This window comes from Dysidea avara, chromosome 9, assembly GCF_963678975.1.
Source record: "Dysidea avara chromosome 9, odDysAvar1.4, whole genome shotgun sequence".
Taxonomy (NCBI): Eukaryota; Metazoa; Porifera; class Demospongiae; order Dictyoceratida; family Dysideidae; genus Dysidea; species Dysidea avara.
In genome coordinates this window covers 10870400-10886416 of record NC_089280.1, presented here as the reverse complement: position 1 = coordinate 10886416, position 16017 = coordinate 10870400, and the positions used below count along the sequence as shown (strand labels likewise).

The following is a 16017-nucleotide window of genomic DNA, read 5'->3' as shown; positions in this document are numbered from 1 at the left end:
ACATACAGGGAGGTAAATGATTAGATTTTGACATACACTTGAGATGATGAAACAGTTTATCTCTAGAAGTAGCAAAATTGTGAATAAGTTGAGATTCATAGTTGACCCGCTTAACATCCGTCTTGGATTTCTTGTTGCAGAGCGGCTTCAGTTTCTTTTAAGTGTTTGTAATGCACTGAGACTGGGGGTTCTCCTTCTTAGCATATTGAGATGATTGATGTTGCAGGAGTGAACCACTTTGGGTACTGATGAGTATGTAGTTTCACTTTAGGAATGAATAGTGACATGGCAGTGGATATATGATGTTTGATAATGGCCCAAACTTCTTCAACATTAGAAGAATTGTAGCAGGCTGTAAAGTCACAGCTTGACAAGTGGATACTAAGATCATTATAATTAGATTTGGAGAAATCGTACACAAGTCAGGGAGTTATGTCAGTTACTGTATGAGAATCAATTGAGGCTGTAAATGATATGGGAAAATGATCTGATGGTATCAAGGTGCACTATTAAGGAATGAATGTTGACCTCAAAGTAAGTTATTACAATTGTGAGTTGGTGAATTAACAATTTGAGTGAGGTTATGCCCAAAGACAAGATCACACAGATCATTAGAAAATGGAGATATGGTACTGGTACTCAGATAGTCGATAATTTCTTGGTGGTAGTCTGCACTAGCATTAGGAGGGTTGTAAAGTACACATACAGTAATGGGTTGTTGAAGACACACACAAATTGTCAGAAGTTCAAGATTAGAAGGACTCAGTAGCAATTGGCATGGGATAGAGTTGATCACATCCACCTCCCCGAGAGGAGTGGTCTTTGTGGAAAAGGGCATAGCCAGAAGGTAATATTTCATTATCCAAAATAGAATCTGACAGCCAAGTTTCAGTTACAGCAAATAGATCGTACGAGAAGTAGACAAAACTTTGGAATTCAGATAATATGTGACATATACTTCGACAATTTTGTAAGTCAATATAGTAAGCGATCTAGAATCTAGTCAGTTACATAGAGGTATCGACAACAGAGGTGTTCATGCTTGATGATGACTGGGAATGGGGAGGATTCTCAGAAGGTGGAGTTGATGAATATTCACTAGCCAAGTGTGGTGTGAAACTGACCTGTAGGATTAGCTTATCCAAAAACTTTGCTTTTGACAAAAAGTTAGCTATTTGTGTATTTAACTTTATTTGCAAAGAAAATTATGTAAATTTTAGATTTTTGCTTTTAAGGTCTTCAGTGATGTGCTTGAGGGTCATCACTCTTTAAATCACAGTCCATCAACATCAAATATTGATCTGGCCTACTCCGAGGGTCACTTGGAGTCTGGTGGCCTTGTTTGATTGCTGGTATTTCCAGCTGTCCAGCACTTTAACACCTAGTGATGGGGGTGGTGACAAGGGCAGTCCATCTAGCCTGGGAAAAATAAATAAATAAATTTTAGAGATGTGTGATCAGTAGTGAATTTCTCTTTGTCTCTATACCTAGCTAACTTGTTGTTATGTAGTGCTATAGAGTCTATACTGTATAGCTAGAGCAAGCCAAGTGCAATGCTGATTGATTGATTGATTAATTGATTGATTGATTGATTGATTGATTGATTGATTGATTTGTAGCTGGGATAGGCAGTTTGTTGCTGATAGTGTCCCAGGGAGCTCAAACATCACAGCTCCAGTAAGACAATACCTAATAGGTACAAGTATACATAATTACAAAAATATATGACATAAAATAATTATTATTGTAACAGGTAAAGAAGGCTTGGAGAGCCTGATCTTACAAAAATAGTTAGGGGTCTTCCATTATTTTCAGCCTTTACGCAAGAGTACAAAGAGTACGCTAGGGGGGAGGGGGTTAAATCACATGTACGCTTATAAAATGATGAATAATCATCGTGTATATACTGTACATAGTATCAACATTTATACAGTATGCTTTGTGAAGGAGGGAGGGGGTTAGAAAAAAGAGTACTTTTTGTACGCTTGCATAAAGACTGAAAATTATGGATGATCCCTTACTTATTATTATTAATTATTGCAGAGTAAAAACTATAACCATAATTTTACAACAAATAAACTAATTATACAACAAAGTAGACAAGCTACGGTCAAGTAAATTTTTGAAATCATGTAATGAGGGTGCATTAACTACGTACATGATAAGGTAGGCTATTCCAGTCACTGATAGCTCTTATGGTAAAAAATGAAGATCTCACTCTAGTTAAAGTATGTGGGTTAAATAATTTGAAATTATAACCCCTAGTGATGCCTTATTACTGATTAGCAAATCTGAAGCATCCACATACACTGAGTCACTGCTTGAAGGTTCTTAGTTTACTAATTTGTTAAGATGTCTTACTGTAGTTATACTGATAGTAAAGTGTCAGTAAACTTAAGTATATGGAACATAATTATTTTACTAAGTTTTAAACTCTCAGTAAAACATCAGTGAATGCGGGTTTACTGAAAAACTACTAAAATAACAAACAATTAACTGTTCCATATACTGGGGATATACCACTGTAGTAAACTAAGATACTTCAAGCAGTGAGTAGGTTCAGCCTTGGTTGTCAGAGTAATCAGAAAATTCATTGAGTGAATCACATTCAATAATTCGGTGGGGTAATTTGTTCCAAGAAAAATCTTGGATGGTCTTAGGGAAGAAGCTCATCTGAAAATGTGCCGTGGATGACCATGGCACTGCGAAGTGGAGAGGCGAGCTATAGCTACACACTATTAAAAGCAACACAAATTTAGGTAGCTAGCACATGGCCGGGATATGGCACTGGAAGAATACTAAAATTTCCTGGGATCAGGAAACATGCAGTACAGGGCAGAATTTCCTATAGAATTTCCTGAAAAACCAGGAAAGTCTATAGGAAATTCTGCCCTGTACTGCATATTTCCTGATCCAGGAAATTTTAGTATTCTTCCAGTGTGGGTCGCGCAGCTGTTTAGTAGAGAGATATTCAAATCGAGTTTCAGACTTACCTATAGCATAGATAGTATATACCCTACCCATGGTAGGGTAAGTTATATACTATCTATGCCTATAGCTACAGTCTCTCAGAGCTGTTATTTTTAATAGGCAGTCATGCACGTGACCACGAGTGAAGTTGGCACGCCCAACGGTGCTAACCATGCTTTTGAATGTGAAGGAATATGATGTGGACGACGTATTGGTAGAAGTGGGCCAGTGGGGACGATATCAACAAAAACTCTTCGTCTATTTTAACATTCAACATGTTCTTCAAGGACTAGTAGCGATATCGATAATATTTATTGGCGTGGAGCCATCGTGGAAATGTGGAGTGACGGTACAGGATAGTCCCCAGTCGAGATCACTACTCGATACGAACGATAAATGTGATATGTACGAGAAACAATCTTGTGTGGTGAAAGTGGATCAACCATTCACTAGCATTGTAGCTGAGGTGAGTTGTTGCCGGACCGAGGCATTGAGATACATGAGAATGATAAGATAGACTTACTGTTAATCTCGTTCCTGGCCACACCTCACACACAAAAGATAAGTAGCAGGGCTACATGCTATCATACAGCACAATAGTACTGTATATAAGGGATCATGAAAGTGTGGCTTTTCTGGCCAAAAATATCACCCTAAAACCAGCCTCACAATACCTTCATGATTCCTTGGCAGTATTGGTTAGGTATAACCAAGCCCAAAAGTGCCTTCAGTATGACCTTGAATGCTTCCAATAGGTTGCTACAAATTTTGGAAAAAAAACTTATTCAGTGGAATTTTCTGACTGCCTGCCTGACTGGCTGATGCCTTCAGACAAGTGTAACTCGATAACAGCTAAGGCTATATATGGGCTTGATTTTTAACTGTTCGATGCCACTTCAGTCTGACAGGTGCCTTTTGGCATACTGCAGTATGTATAATGCTTCCTCCTTTGTTTCCCATTATTTATCTTTGTTGACAGTGCAAGGTATGAATTAGTGGTAGCGCTGCTGAGGGGTTCGCAACTAGGCAAAAATTCAGTAAATTGTGTACGAGATTTTGAAATCTTGAGATTTCCAAAAAAAAAAATTGTATTAAGTACGAATTTCTTTGAATTTCAAGACTTGATTGATCAAATTTAGACATGAAAAGTGACCCCAGAGGGTTCAAGCTGGAGGGTTACTCACGTTTATTATAAAGCTATGTGTTCAGCATTGTTTGTGTACATGTATGCTATTCTCTTTGCCATTCTCTCTGCCATTGTATAGTTGAGCATCTAGAGTTTAACGGTGCTAGATGGTTGTCTAAGGGCATGCGTAGCCCACTAAGATTTCAGCCTAGACTCCTTGCTATAGCCAAGAGTATTACTTGATGGATTCACACAGAGCAAGTGTGAATCTCAGTGTATCTAGCTGTTACTACGCTTGACTACAGTACACAACCAGTGCTCGTAGTCAGACACCTGCCATTTGTACCTACTGGAGTAGCTACTTTCGAGGCTATTTTACTAACCCAGTAGCAGGAAACTATTCTTACAGAAACAGATAAAAGAATCAACATCATAGCTACAATGTAAGAGCAGTTTGAGATTGGTAAGAGGTACACTGTAAAGTGTAAAAAATGAGGTGTGTCTGATACACGATCTGTCGCATTATACACATCACTTGCCAAGTTGGTGTGTATAATGCGACATTTTGGTGTGCAGGACACACTTCATTTTTACAGTGTAATATGGACAATATCCGTTGAATCCAGATGTTACATAAGATTGCATTATAGATCACTAGTCTAACCTAAAATATTCAGTTATCTTCTGGTGTAGGCAATCTTCCTTGTTTCTTGTTTCACTGTTTTTTATTTCTTTGATCCTTTATTGGACTTAAAATTCCGAACATTTTCCTTGTATATTTGTACAATATAGTCAAGTGTTATCGACTGAATTTTCCAAATGTTAAAATCCAACTTTCAAGTATGACCACAAGTACTGTATTATTGTATTGCATATGGCAATTCAGTACAGTGAGATTATTATTCCAATCACTATTAATTTGTCCCCACCTTCCCTTTCCCATAATCATATGAGATTATTATGGGGTTTGACTTTGAAAATGAATTCTCTTCCCATGGGGCACCATTTGCAATCAAATTTCTGCCTATGTACTTGGGCTAATGTTTGAACACGGTTGAGCAACAATAATGGCATGCTTGCTATGATGATAGTAAATATGTGCATGTGCAGTCGTAGCCATGAATGCAAACTCCATGCACTCACGTGCAATGCCTACCTCACAATCAAATGCCCCCACTTCATGGGGCATTGTCCTAAATCTAATCTATACTAAAGGGAGGTACGTGGGGAATAACGCTGATAGGTACAATGCATAACTACATCTGTATGGAGGATTTCAGCGGAGTAGCTGTTAGCTATTGTGTTGTAAAGCAAATGACTGGCAGGGCCAAGCACATGTAGGCAAAACCATGTTAAGAATTTGGGACCTAACTCTTTGGAGTTTAATTTTATGTAGGCACTTGTAGCCATAACAAAGAAAAACGGTCTAGCTGTGTGATCACAGCCTGCAGTAGTAGCTAGCATAATGCATAAACATTATGAAGTACAGCAAATAGGGTTTTAAGTGGTATACATGAGGGCCAACTCATTAGCATAGTTCATTCGTTCTTCACAACTCCAATCACAGAGTGGTGATGTGTCAATGAAAGTCTTTGCCCACACTTGCCAAAGGGTTTCATTGAAGAGACTTTCCCTAGTTGTTTAAATGAAGTTTCTGAATGACTGGCTCAGCAGGCAATGTAATGGATTAGGGTGCTCATTGTAGTGGTTCATTAATGCCTAGTCCAGACACTATTAGAATATCACAATAACAGTAACGACCCAATACTGTATAGAATGGTTGATTAAGTAAACAGAATTTTAGAGTAAGCTTAAGTCATGTTTAGTGTGATTTAATTTATAAAAGGTAATGGCAATTGTAGGTAATATTTGCACAGGTAGTCACAGGCCTTTATTTACTTTTTGTGAAACAATATTCCACCATATGGTGTGTTGACTTGTGTGTACTTACTTAATGACATCTAACATTTTCTTTCACAGTGGGATTTGTACTGCTCCCAGTTCTACAAAGTTGCCTTGTCACAATCACTCAAGTTTTTTGGAATGCTACTAGGCTCTTGGTTCCTCGGTCCCTTAGCAGACAAAATTGGAAGGAGAAAAGTCTACTTTTACACATCACTGTGGTTTTTTGGTGCCACATTATTATCAGCAATATCAATCAGTTATACACAATTTGCTTTTTGCCGGTTTCTCATTGGATTTGTTGAAGGTGTTTGTTTTTCATCTAATTTTGTGATATTGATGGAAGTGGTTGGACCAGATTATCGAGCTGCCATAGGAATTCTTAATTCTTCATGTTTCTCCATAGCCTTTCCTCTGCTGTCACTACTAGCATACATTATCCCTAGTTGGAGGATCTTGACTGGATTGTTTTCAGTACTAGGGCTCTTACATTTGGCTGCATTTCAGTAAGTGTGTTTTGTTGTGATGTATTTCACTAGATGAGTAGTTTGTTGTGTGTAGTGTGTATTTTTTTGACACACCACTCTTGATTGAATGTTTTGTCCACGCTATAGTGAGTAGTGGCCAGCACTGTAACTGTAGAAAACAATCTAGAAGTGCCTATACACTCCAGTAGTGGGAATGACAGTTCCAGTATTTCACAATAATAACAGCACAAGCTTTTAAACATAGCAAAACTGTGTTTTCTTACTCAGAGAAGTCTGTACTGAGTGTTCCCCTTACCTGCCAGCTCCTGCTTCCTCTGAATGAGACTGCATACCTTGAATTGAGTAACTAGACGAATTATGGACTATAAGTATTCTCCTATTTAGATGTCCTACAGTATTGTGATTAATTTGCAATAAACCAGATACAGGTGATCAGGAAGGAAAGTTCTCCAGCTATAGTGTTAATGTACACTCAACACACAGTGAGATATTTATTGCATCTAAATGTCAATAATGATTTTGTGAAGTAGTAACTGATGCAAATTCCAACACATGGTTTTGTAATGACTGTATCTTCATAGTAATTAACTGCTCTATTAGCCTCTCAATTGAGGTACTTACCTGACTAAACCAGAGAGGGCTGTGTGGGGAGGATGCTCCTGTGCCTCTTCCTTAAGGAGGCAGTATCTCTGTACATGCCTTGTATAGTACCATACAATCATACATAACACGTATCATAAAAGTGGAAGGTGGCTACCAAAAGCTTACCCCATGCTGTTCCATTTAACTGACACTGTCTTCCAGTGCTTTACTAGTCTATGCAGTTGTCTATCTATTTACACTGAAATGTGTAATCGCTTTATTGTATTAGCTAATTCAGTGTTAGAAAATGGTTATGCTAAAAATACAATTTTGTCGCATTAAGGGCTGATAGGTACCGTGCTGAAATGTGAGTACGGTGGTATGCAGTTTAAAATTTTCAAACTACATAAAATTATTATGTTATCCACACAGTATAGTACCAGAGTCTCCCAGGTGGTTAGTATTGAAAGGACATGTGGAAGAAGCTCTACAAATACTACAAACACTTGCAGTGTACAATGGTACAAAGGTACCACCTGAAGTAAAGCTGAGGAAAGGGGAAGTTATCAAACAATCTGCTACCTCAAGTTCTGTACTTGATCTCTTCTCTTTCTCATCTATTTCTACTAGAACTATTGTAATGATGGCTTGTTGGTGAGTGTGCATACGCGTGTGCGTGTGCGTGCGTGCGTGCGTGCGTGCGTGCATGCATGCATGTGTGTGTATATGTCTGGTTTTTTCCCACAGGTTTTCAGTCTCCTTCTCATACTATGGACTATCACTAGGAGCTGATAGTTTATCAGACAACTTGTATGTTAGTTGTGCACTGATGGGTCTAGTGGAACTACCTGGAAAATTAATTTGTATGCAGGCAATTGACCGGTAAGTACTGTCATTATGTGTATCAATGTACAAATTTATAGTAGTGACATGAAGCATTTCACTGGAGATTGTTGTATATAAGGTCACTAATATTCAATGCAACATCTTTTAATGATAAGGGTGGCAGTGTGAATTTTGAGAGTTATGATCAACTCATTAAAATTAATTGAGCCAGTACTGCATACATTGTACTGAGACCACATAGCCCAGGGAGCAGATCCTGAGGGGAGTTGCACAGGGAGCAAAGGGTAGATGCAAGCTGGAAACACATGCCCCCTTCAAACCTTAGAGTAGTTAAATAGTCTAATAGAACATTCATCTCATGAATAAAAGAGTTCTCCAAGGGATGTGTTGAGTTTGCTGGAATAGTTTTTGGATTAATATGAAGAGGAAAGCAAGAAGCAAAATGCTGGAATAATAAGACAAAACTTGAGTAAAATGCACTTGTACTTGAAAACACTGAAAGCAAATATGACAACAAATTAACACAATTGATGATGGATCCAAGACGTGGGCAATTTCGTGCCTACTTCAAATAAGATACTCAGAACAGTCATTGATCACATTAATTTTACTCTAATAAAACAGTCACCACAAAAGCATAATCAATTTATGTAGATCTACATGTGCTATATGTAATAGTTGTATCATATACCCGAGTGATTTGCCTGACATGTACACCCAAGCTCGAGGGTCGTTAGGCCCGAGAGCGTGGGTGTACATATCAGGCAAATTATGAGGGCACGTGATACAACTGATATGTACCATGCAAACCAATACGAAGCCGACCACCGAATTCGTTATATAGATCAACTTGTGGAATTCGACTATGGGACAGCAACAACTAACATTACGACTACATTTGTTAACATAAACTGGCAAATCCTACGGATATCACGGAAACACTCAATTTAACGATTTTACAAGAGTTTCAAAGTTGCTACATCACTTAATCACTATTTACACAGTTTTCTAAACATCCAGAGGGGAAGCTTCGCTTTACAGTGGTTACCTCGTGATATACAAAAAGTGGGCGTGGTATGTAATGAAACATGCGGACAAGCGCTTGTAAACTACCCATTACACCTTGAACCGTCGTTTGTCAACTCATAGGGTGGTAAGGGAGTCGAATTGCCTCCGTCTGAGTAAAATCGGCTTCATGGTTTTCATCACGTGAGCAATAATAAACTCCCACAATCGAATGTTGCCAGGATTCTTCTAAAAACAAACCAACGTTACCTCACCAGATATCAAGGCCATGGTTTAACTTAAATGTACCATGGCAAGCCATGGTTTAACTTAAATGTACCATGGAAAGCCGGGTTTATGAGGTACGTACCCTGAAATTTGCCTTTGAAGTTAGGTGGCTTCATGGAACATACAATGATAAATTCTAAGCAAAATGGTGAGCATAATAGGCTTAGAAAAAAAGAGTTGCTGGAAAGAAAATAGGAGGGGAAAAACCCTAACATAGATTGATCCCTTGTGTTTCCATATACAAACTTTCCTACTAACTATTCCTATGAGATGAGCTTTCATTCTGAGCTGTAACTGCTGTCCTTTGCATACATACTGTAGTTAAAACAAGTTTCAGTTTACATTTGGGAATAACATAAGCATCACCACAGGCATGCACTGATTCTTACTCACTTTTAGTGAAGACCACTCTCCACACTCATAATCTACCCCAAAAACATTTGTTTATAAACTTTCTGGGGAGCTCAGATCCCTGCTTTACCATATCCCTATACACTATTACCCTGGTGTATACTTTTTGCCACATCCTGCATAGCTGCATGATGTTCCCAGTACTACAATATTTCCCATGCCTTGCATTACACAACATTTGCACTCAATATGGTCCACATATCTGAGGATATATGCATATATGGAATGTTTACAAATCAGGTGAAATTTTTGTTGTTGTAACTAGCTATGTACTATTGTGTATAGTTATGGGAGGAAGATCTCGTTGGTGTCAACTCTGTTGTTAACTGGCATAGCTTGTATTTGTAGTGGAGCTGTTCAGTGGACCAGTCAATGTACGTTGCTAAGTGTATTACAAAACATATGCATACTAACTGTTTATTGTGCACAGAGTTTTTTTGCTGATGTGTTCAGCATTTGTGACCCACTGAGTGAAAACCCAACTAGTTCACATAATTTTGTTATTGAGATAAATTCCATTGGAGTACATTGAATAAAAACGTGTGTAACAAAAATAATTTTACGCATGTTTTAATTACTGCTCCAGCAAGTAATGAAAGAAGACTCAAACTGAAATATCTATTACACTACTGTATTTGCCTCTTCATGGAGAGTAAGAATAGCTTCTTTTTGTTTTTGTACTACGAAGCAAATGTGAGTTATATGTGTGTTTGTCTATGTCGCAGTAAAATGTAACTTTATTGCCACTGTTTCTAAGCTTGAACAGCCTTCTTGCTTGACAGCATGGGTGGATATAGACCAAAAACTGTACCTTGGTTGATGCCCCAGTTCATGGTGAACAAAATGACACACTCTCTGTAGCCTGTTGTACTCGTGGCTTATGATCAATTAAATGAGCATCTGTAATTTATTTCTGTATAGGTACTGCACAAATATATTGTTTTGCTCTTTTTGCTGTCTATCGCTACAACTCCAAAAGTACCCACCAAATAAGGCTGAAACTTTAACAGCTCACTGGGTTTTCCCTCTAGACAACAAAGAAGTCATAAAATGAGGCTTGTGAAAATTACAAACTAGTCAGGTTTTCACTCAGTGGGTCACATTCAATATAATGTAAACTTTAGAGGCACATGTGTAGCTGTATAGTGATATTATATCTCGGTATGTGCTGGAACAATATTACAAGATGCCCATGCACATGTGCCTAAGAAATTTGTACTGTGACCATTACGTTAGTCATTTTAAGAGCAAGTATTTATGATGGTATGTACATATGTCATGTACAAGAACAACAGCTATAAAGTAATAGATGGTTCAACTGTGTAATGATTTACTCATATATCAAAGCAAAAGTGTAGCTACTTGGTTTGTTTTCCACGAAGAGCTGTATGAAGAATGCTTTATCGTACATACCATAGAGATCTTGGAGATTTGTACTTCCTCACATAAAATATTGACCAGAAACCAGCCTCACAATATCTTCATGGTGCCTTAGCAGTACTGGTTAGGAAGAATCAAGCCCAATAGTGTCTTCAGAGTGGCCTTCCGATATGTTGCTACAAAATTTACAACAAAAAAATTATTTAACAGAATTTTCTACTGACTAACTAATTAACTGCCTGCCTGATGCCTTCAGACAAGTGTAACTCATAACTGGTAAGGTTACAAGCTTGATTTTTTCACTGTAGACATTGCTTCAGCCCAACAAGTGCCTTTTGGCATATCACAGTACATACATCGTACACATCATGGACTTACCTTTGTCCTCCTTTGTGTCCCATTTCTTCTTGCTGACAGCACAAGGTGTCAATTTGTGGTAGCAGGAGCTTATGAGCCACCGAAGGTGGCGAAGGAGCATGAAACTTACACTGCCTGCCGAGTGCCATTGAAATCCAAATTCATTAGCGATTAGTTTCCATATAAGGAAAGCAAAATCTCATTAGTAGATGCCGTGTACTAATTCTGCGTGACACTCGTAGCAATTTATTCAACAAATGTGATGTAATTTGGATTGTGATGGAACCGAGTTTCATGCTCCTTTGCCACCTTTGGTGACTCATAAGCTCCTGGTGGTAGCTAGTGCATGATGATTTCCCTACATTGTTACAGAAATTGTCTGTATTTTCCGTAGTGACTGGATTGATTGCAGAGGCACTTCTCATAATGTTCTTTGTTTGTAATGCCATGTAACAAGATGAAAATGAAATGTAATGGCTTTTTCAATAATTGATAGTTGGAGTACACGTTCAGATGAAAACATTACATATGGTGCCATTCTGTCTTTTGATGTGGAATGAGCTTGTTTACCAGTGCAGTCTTAACTATGTTACAAAGCACATACAAGGAAAAATGAGGAATTTTGAGTTCGATTAGGGATCATAGACATAAAAAGTAGTGAAACAAGGGAGGTCGTCTACGCAAGCAGATACTAGTGGACATTTAATCCCTAATTCAGTCTATAACCATGATCGAATGTCCACTAGTATATCTGCAGGTGTAAGTGTTTCACTACTTTATATCTATGATCCCTAATCAAACTTATTTTTTCCTTCTACTAGTATATAAGGCTATACAGTATGTAGTTTATAAATCTTCAAAGTAAATATTTCATACATTATGAGATTTTGCAAAGGATTATTTCAACTAGCTTGATGCAAGCATATCTGGATAAGCTTCACCAAGATTTTTATACACCTCTAATCCTGCAGACGCGAATAAAAGTGACAACTAATATTAAAATAAAAAGAAGTTAGAATGTTTCAGCATCTAAATAAACTGTGTGTAAACAGTAGGGGGTAGCTGAGTGTAAAAATTTTACTTTGCCTCTTACTAAATACTTTACCCATTTATATGTGATCAGCGGTTTCTTGTAGTGCATATGTAATCCACACAAAAACAGCCAAGTTGTGAAAAAATGGTGTGGCCTTAAAAAGCCTTGGTGAAAACATTGTGAAATCAAAGGTGGTGGCCAAAAGGTGGCGGCCAAGAAATGGCTGCAATGATGTTAATGCTACGTTTTTCACCCATGCCGCACCATTTTTTCACAGCTTGGTTGTGTTTGTGCGGATTTCACTTCTTTTTTGCAGTTTATAAGGCCCCAAAAATCAGCCTATGGCTGACTTTGGGGTTTGTTTGTACTCACGTTTCTTCTTATCTATACAGACACACTGAAGGCAGACTTATAAATGCATGCTTTAGTTCAATATTTGGCAGCGTTATTGTAATACTCTAAAAGAGTGCACATTTTTTGAGGACTTCCAATAGAACATACATAGAATGTTATAGAACACTTCTGTTGGTAGATCTATTACATGCTTTACTTCAATATTTGTTAATATTATTGTAATACTCTAATAGAGTGCACATTTTAAGGACTTCTAATAGAATTAACATACACAGAATGTTCTAGAACTTTCATTGGTAGATCATATTATTGTACTACTCTAATAGAGTGCACATTTTTTGAGGATTTCTAATAGAATATACACAGAATGTTCTAATAGAACAATCTAGATCTATTTAAACATTTATTATTTTCATTTATAAAGTAGAAATTAAGTGAGGTGATCAGCCAAGATAGCAGTGGTTCAGTGGTTAAGGATGTGGGTGTTAGGTGGGTTCGAACTCTGGTAAGTTCTTGGACATTTTTTGTGCACCTTGTTTACCCCCGTGACTGCTCTATTAGAGTATTCCAATCTTGCTGTTTTACAATTTCGTAGCTGTAGTTCTATTGCTATTCAAACTATCAGAGGCACTGCTACAATGATCAACCTATGTACACACCAATTTTCAAGTTATTCCCATCCTCGATTTACCCTGTAGCAATGACAGAAGTTTGATTTTTTTAACCTGAATAACTCCTTGGATGTTCATCAGATTCACAGCAACTGTGGTACATAAACTCACCTTTATGCACTCTTCATTTGTGCCAAAGATCACGGCAGTCGAGGTGCATGTTTCTGTTTTATAGCAATTTTTGCAAAGTGTGCGAAAATAATCAAAGCCCCCATAGCCCCCCTACAGTTTAAGAAAAAAAATGAAGAAATTAATGCGAAACGTTGAATACCCATATCTCGCAAATGGCTGGTGCAAATTTAATCAAATTTGCTGTGTGGCATACCCTATCTGGGGGACTGCTATAATACAAAAATGGTGTGCTTTGGAGAAGGGGCCATGGAGCCATGCAGGCGTGAAAATGCAGTTTTCTTCCTGTCAAAATACTCACTGTGTGGCGCACCGGCTTTCTTGGCCACACAACACACTACTGTGTGTCTTGATCATACAGTACAGTAGTACTGTATATTAGGGATCATGGAGTTTAGCACTTTTCACAAAAAGTATTGACCACAAAATTTTATTTAGTGAAGTTTTCTACTGACTGACTGATTGATGAACTGATGCCTTCAGATTAGGTAAACTCATGGATTTGGTGAATATGTAATTGATGGCACTGTTATTACATCTTGTGATGTTGTAAGGGACTTGGGAATAATGATTGACAATAGCAGGTCCCTGGTGGAATAGTTTTAAATAAATTCATGATTGCTCTATTTACAGCAGGTGACTGCTCTATTAGAGTGTTTCAATTGTTTTGTGTAAGAATCCAACAATGCTGCAAAGAAGTATTGTGCTGTAAAATCCGACCTGTATTATTTGACATGATTACCTTTATCAGACATTTCCCATTGGTCGTTCCCATTGCCGCTTTCTGTTCCCATCCTGTTTTCATAGATATTTATTTACTCAATTTCAAGGTAATTAAGCTGAAAGCATTTGTTTCATTGCAGTTTTGGTGAAAAAAAGACTAAAAAACCTTGACCTTTAGAGAAAAACCAAACTTTGTCTGCCCGTATTCCAGGAATGGATGGATCAAATTTGGCATGCAGTCTGCCCTACCTGGCTGGCAGCTGTTATGCAATAGTGTTGCAATTTGGAGAAGGGACCATGGAGCTATGCATACATGAAAATTGTGTTTTCTTTCTTCCTGTCAATATACCTACATTGTGGTGTACTGGCTATTTTGGCCGCACAACACAGTCTTGATCATGTTCACAACAATATGTTTTCTATGTAGACCTGGATAATCCTATGGTTGGTACAATCATGACTCTCTCATTAACTGGAAAACTTGCAGTGTCCACATCACTAGCTCTACTCTATGTGTACACCAGTGAACTGTTCCCAACTGAAGTACGTAGTAAAGGATTGGGTGTCTCCTCAGCAGCTGCCAGGGTTGGTGGAATGTTAGCTCCTTTTGTAGCATTACTGGTAAGTGTATAGATAACAGGTGCATTTGAGCACAAACTTCACCTGATTATATGTACATATCCCATCGTTTACCTGAATGGATTTATTTGTTATCTACATTACAAGCTTGGCACTAGTGCGCAAACACAAAAGGCAGAGCCGGTATGAGGTGTTTACCACTAGCCTAGGAGCCTAAGCGAAAATCTCTGAGTAAAGTATCCTAAAGTGAACCAGTATTTAGAAGGGCTGGAAAAAAACCCTTTGTGACAAGATCCATGGACATCCAGACTCCAGTCAGGTGGATATCTGCAATCTGTGATAGCCAATGAACAACTTTAAGAAGGCTGGGTATAATGGACCAATGACTTAAAAAAAAAAAGAAGTGATTAAATTTCTATGTACAGCCAGAAAATTGATTTTCCCTATTAGAGTATTCCATTTTTCACAGTACTAAACCCTCTTTGTCAGAATTCTTTTTCCTAATGTTTTTTGGTGAGCTTTAGTTGCTTCAATAGTAGCTACACTGTTTTACATACACAGATTTTGTAAGCCCATACACTATTTTTCTCCAGGGTAACTACTTCAAACATGCATGATCACTTGTTACAGAACAACTGGAGTTTAGGACTACCTCTGATAGTGATGGGACTGGTACCACTGATATCTGGTTTAATGTCTCTATTGTTACCAGAAACTAAAGGAAAGTCATTACCTGATACTCTACATGAATTAAGGCATGCATCTCTCTTGTAATAGCTACAGATTCTTTCTAATTATAAATGTGTGAATATATTTTTTAATAGTTTAACTGTATTGCAACAATGATAATAAACCAGCTGCTAACTCATCATTTGCTTCATCAGTAATGCAATTTTTACTGATGCACAGTTGAGTGAGCGAAGAGGTACTCTGTAATTTTTAGCAATTATTTTAATACTACTCGTTTGAATACTGTTGTCACTAAGATTGAGCTTTCGTAGGTTAGTGTTTATTGATAAAGCATATGTTAAGATATATGCTGCTTCTTCATTTCCTTGTAGTGATAAACATCTTACGGTACAAATCTCTAACAAGAAATAATTAGCTAGATGACATGCAAAATGCAAATCAACACTGTATACTAAGTTTGCAAAGTTATCTAAGTCATCAGTA

The 16017-nt window shown here is 37.7% G+C and overlaps 1 protein-coding gene across 3 annotated transcripts; it reads left to right on the top strand.

Annotated features, from left to right (window-relative positions):
* The first annotated feature begins 3085 nt into the window (after positions 1 to 3085).
* LOC136267149 (solute carrier family 22 member 15-like) lies at positions 3086 to 15697 on the top strand. 3 transcript variants are annotated; one of them, XM_066062234.1, is made up of 7 exons: positions 3086 to 3436; positions 6077 to 6504; positions 7501 to 7722; positions 7816 to 7950; positions 9904 to 9992; positions 10205 to 10311; positions 14693 to 14858. In XM_066062234.1, exons 1-7 carry the CDS (start codon positions 3143 to 3145, stop codon positions 14723 to 14725), a joined length of 1308 nt encoding a protein of 435 aa, XP_065918306.1. In that variant the 5' UTR covers positions 3086 to 3142; the 3' UTR covers positions 14726 to 14858. The 3 variants fall into 3 exon arrangements, with proteins under 3 accessions (XP_065918306.1, XP_065918303.1, XP_065918304.1); XM_066062231.1 differs by lacking the exon at positions 10205 to 10311 and adding an exon at positions 15475 to 15697 and having other exon boundaries at positions 3087 to 3436; positions 14693 to 14886; XM_066062232.1 differs by lacking the exon at positions 10205 to 10311 and adding an exon at positions 15438 to 15566 and having other exon boundaries at positions 3087 to 3436; positions 14693 to 14886.
* The last annotated feature ends 320 nt before the right edge of the window (positions 15698 to 16017 follow it).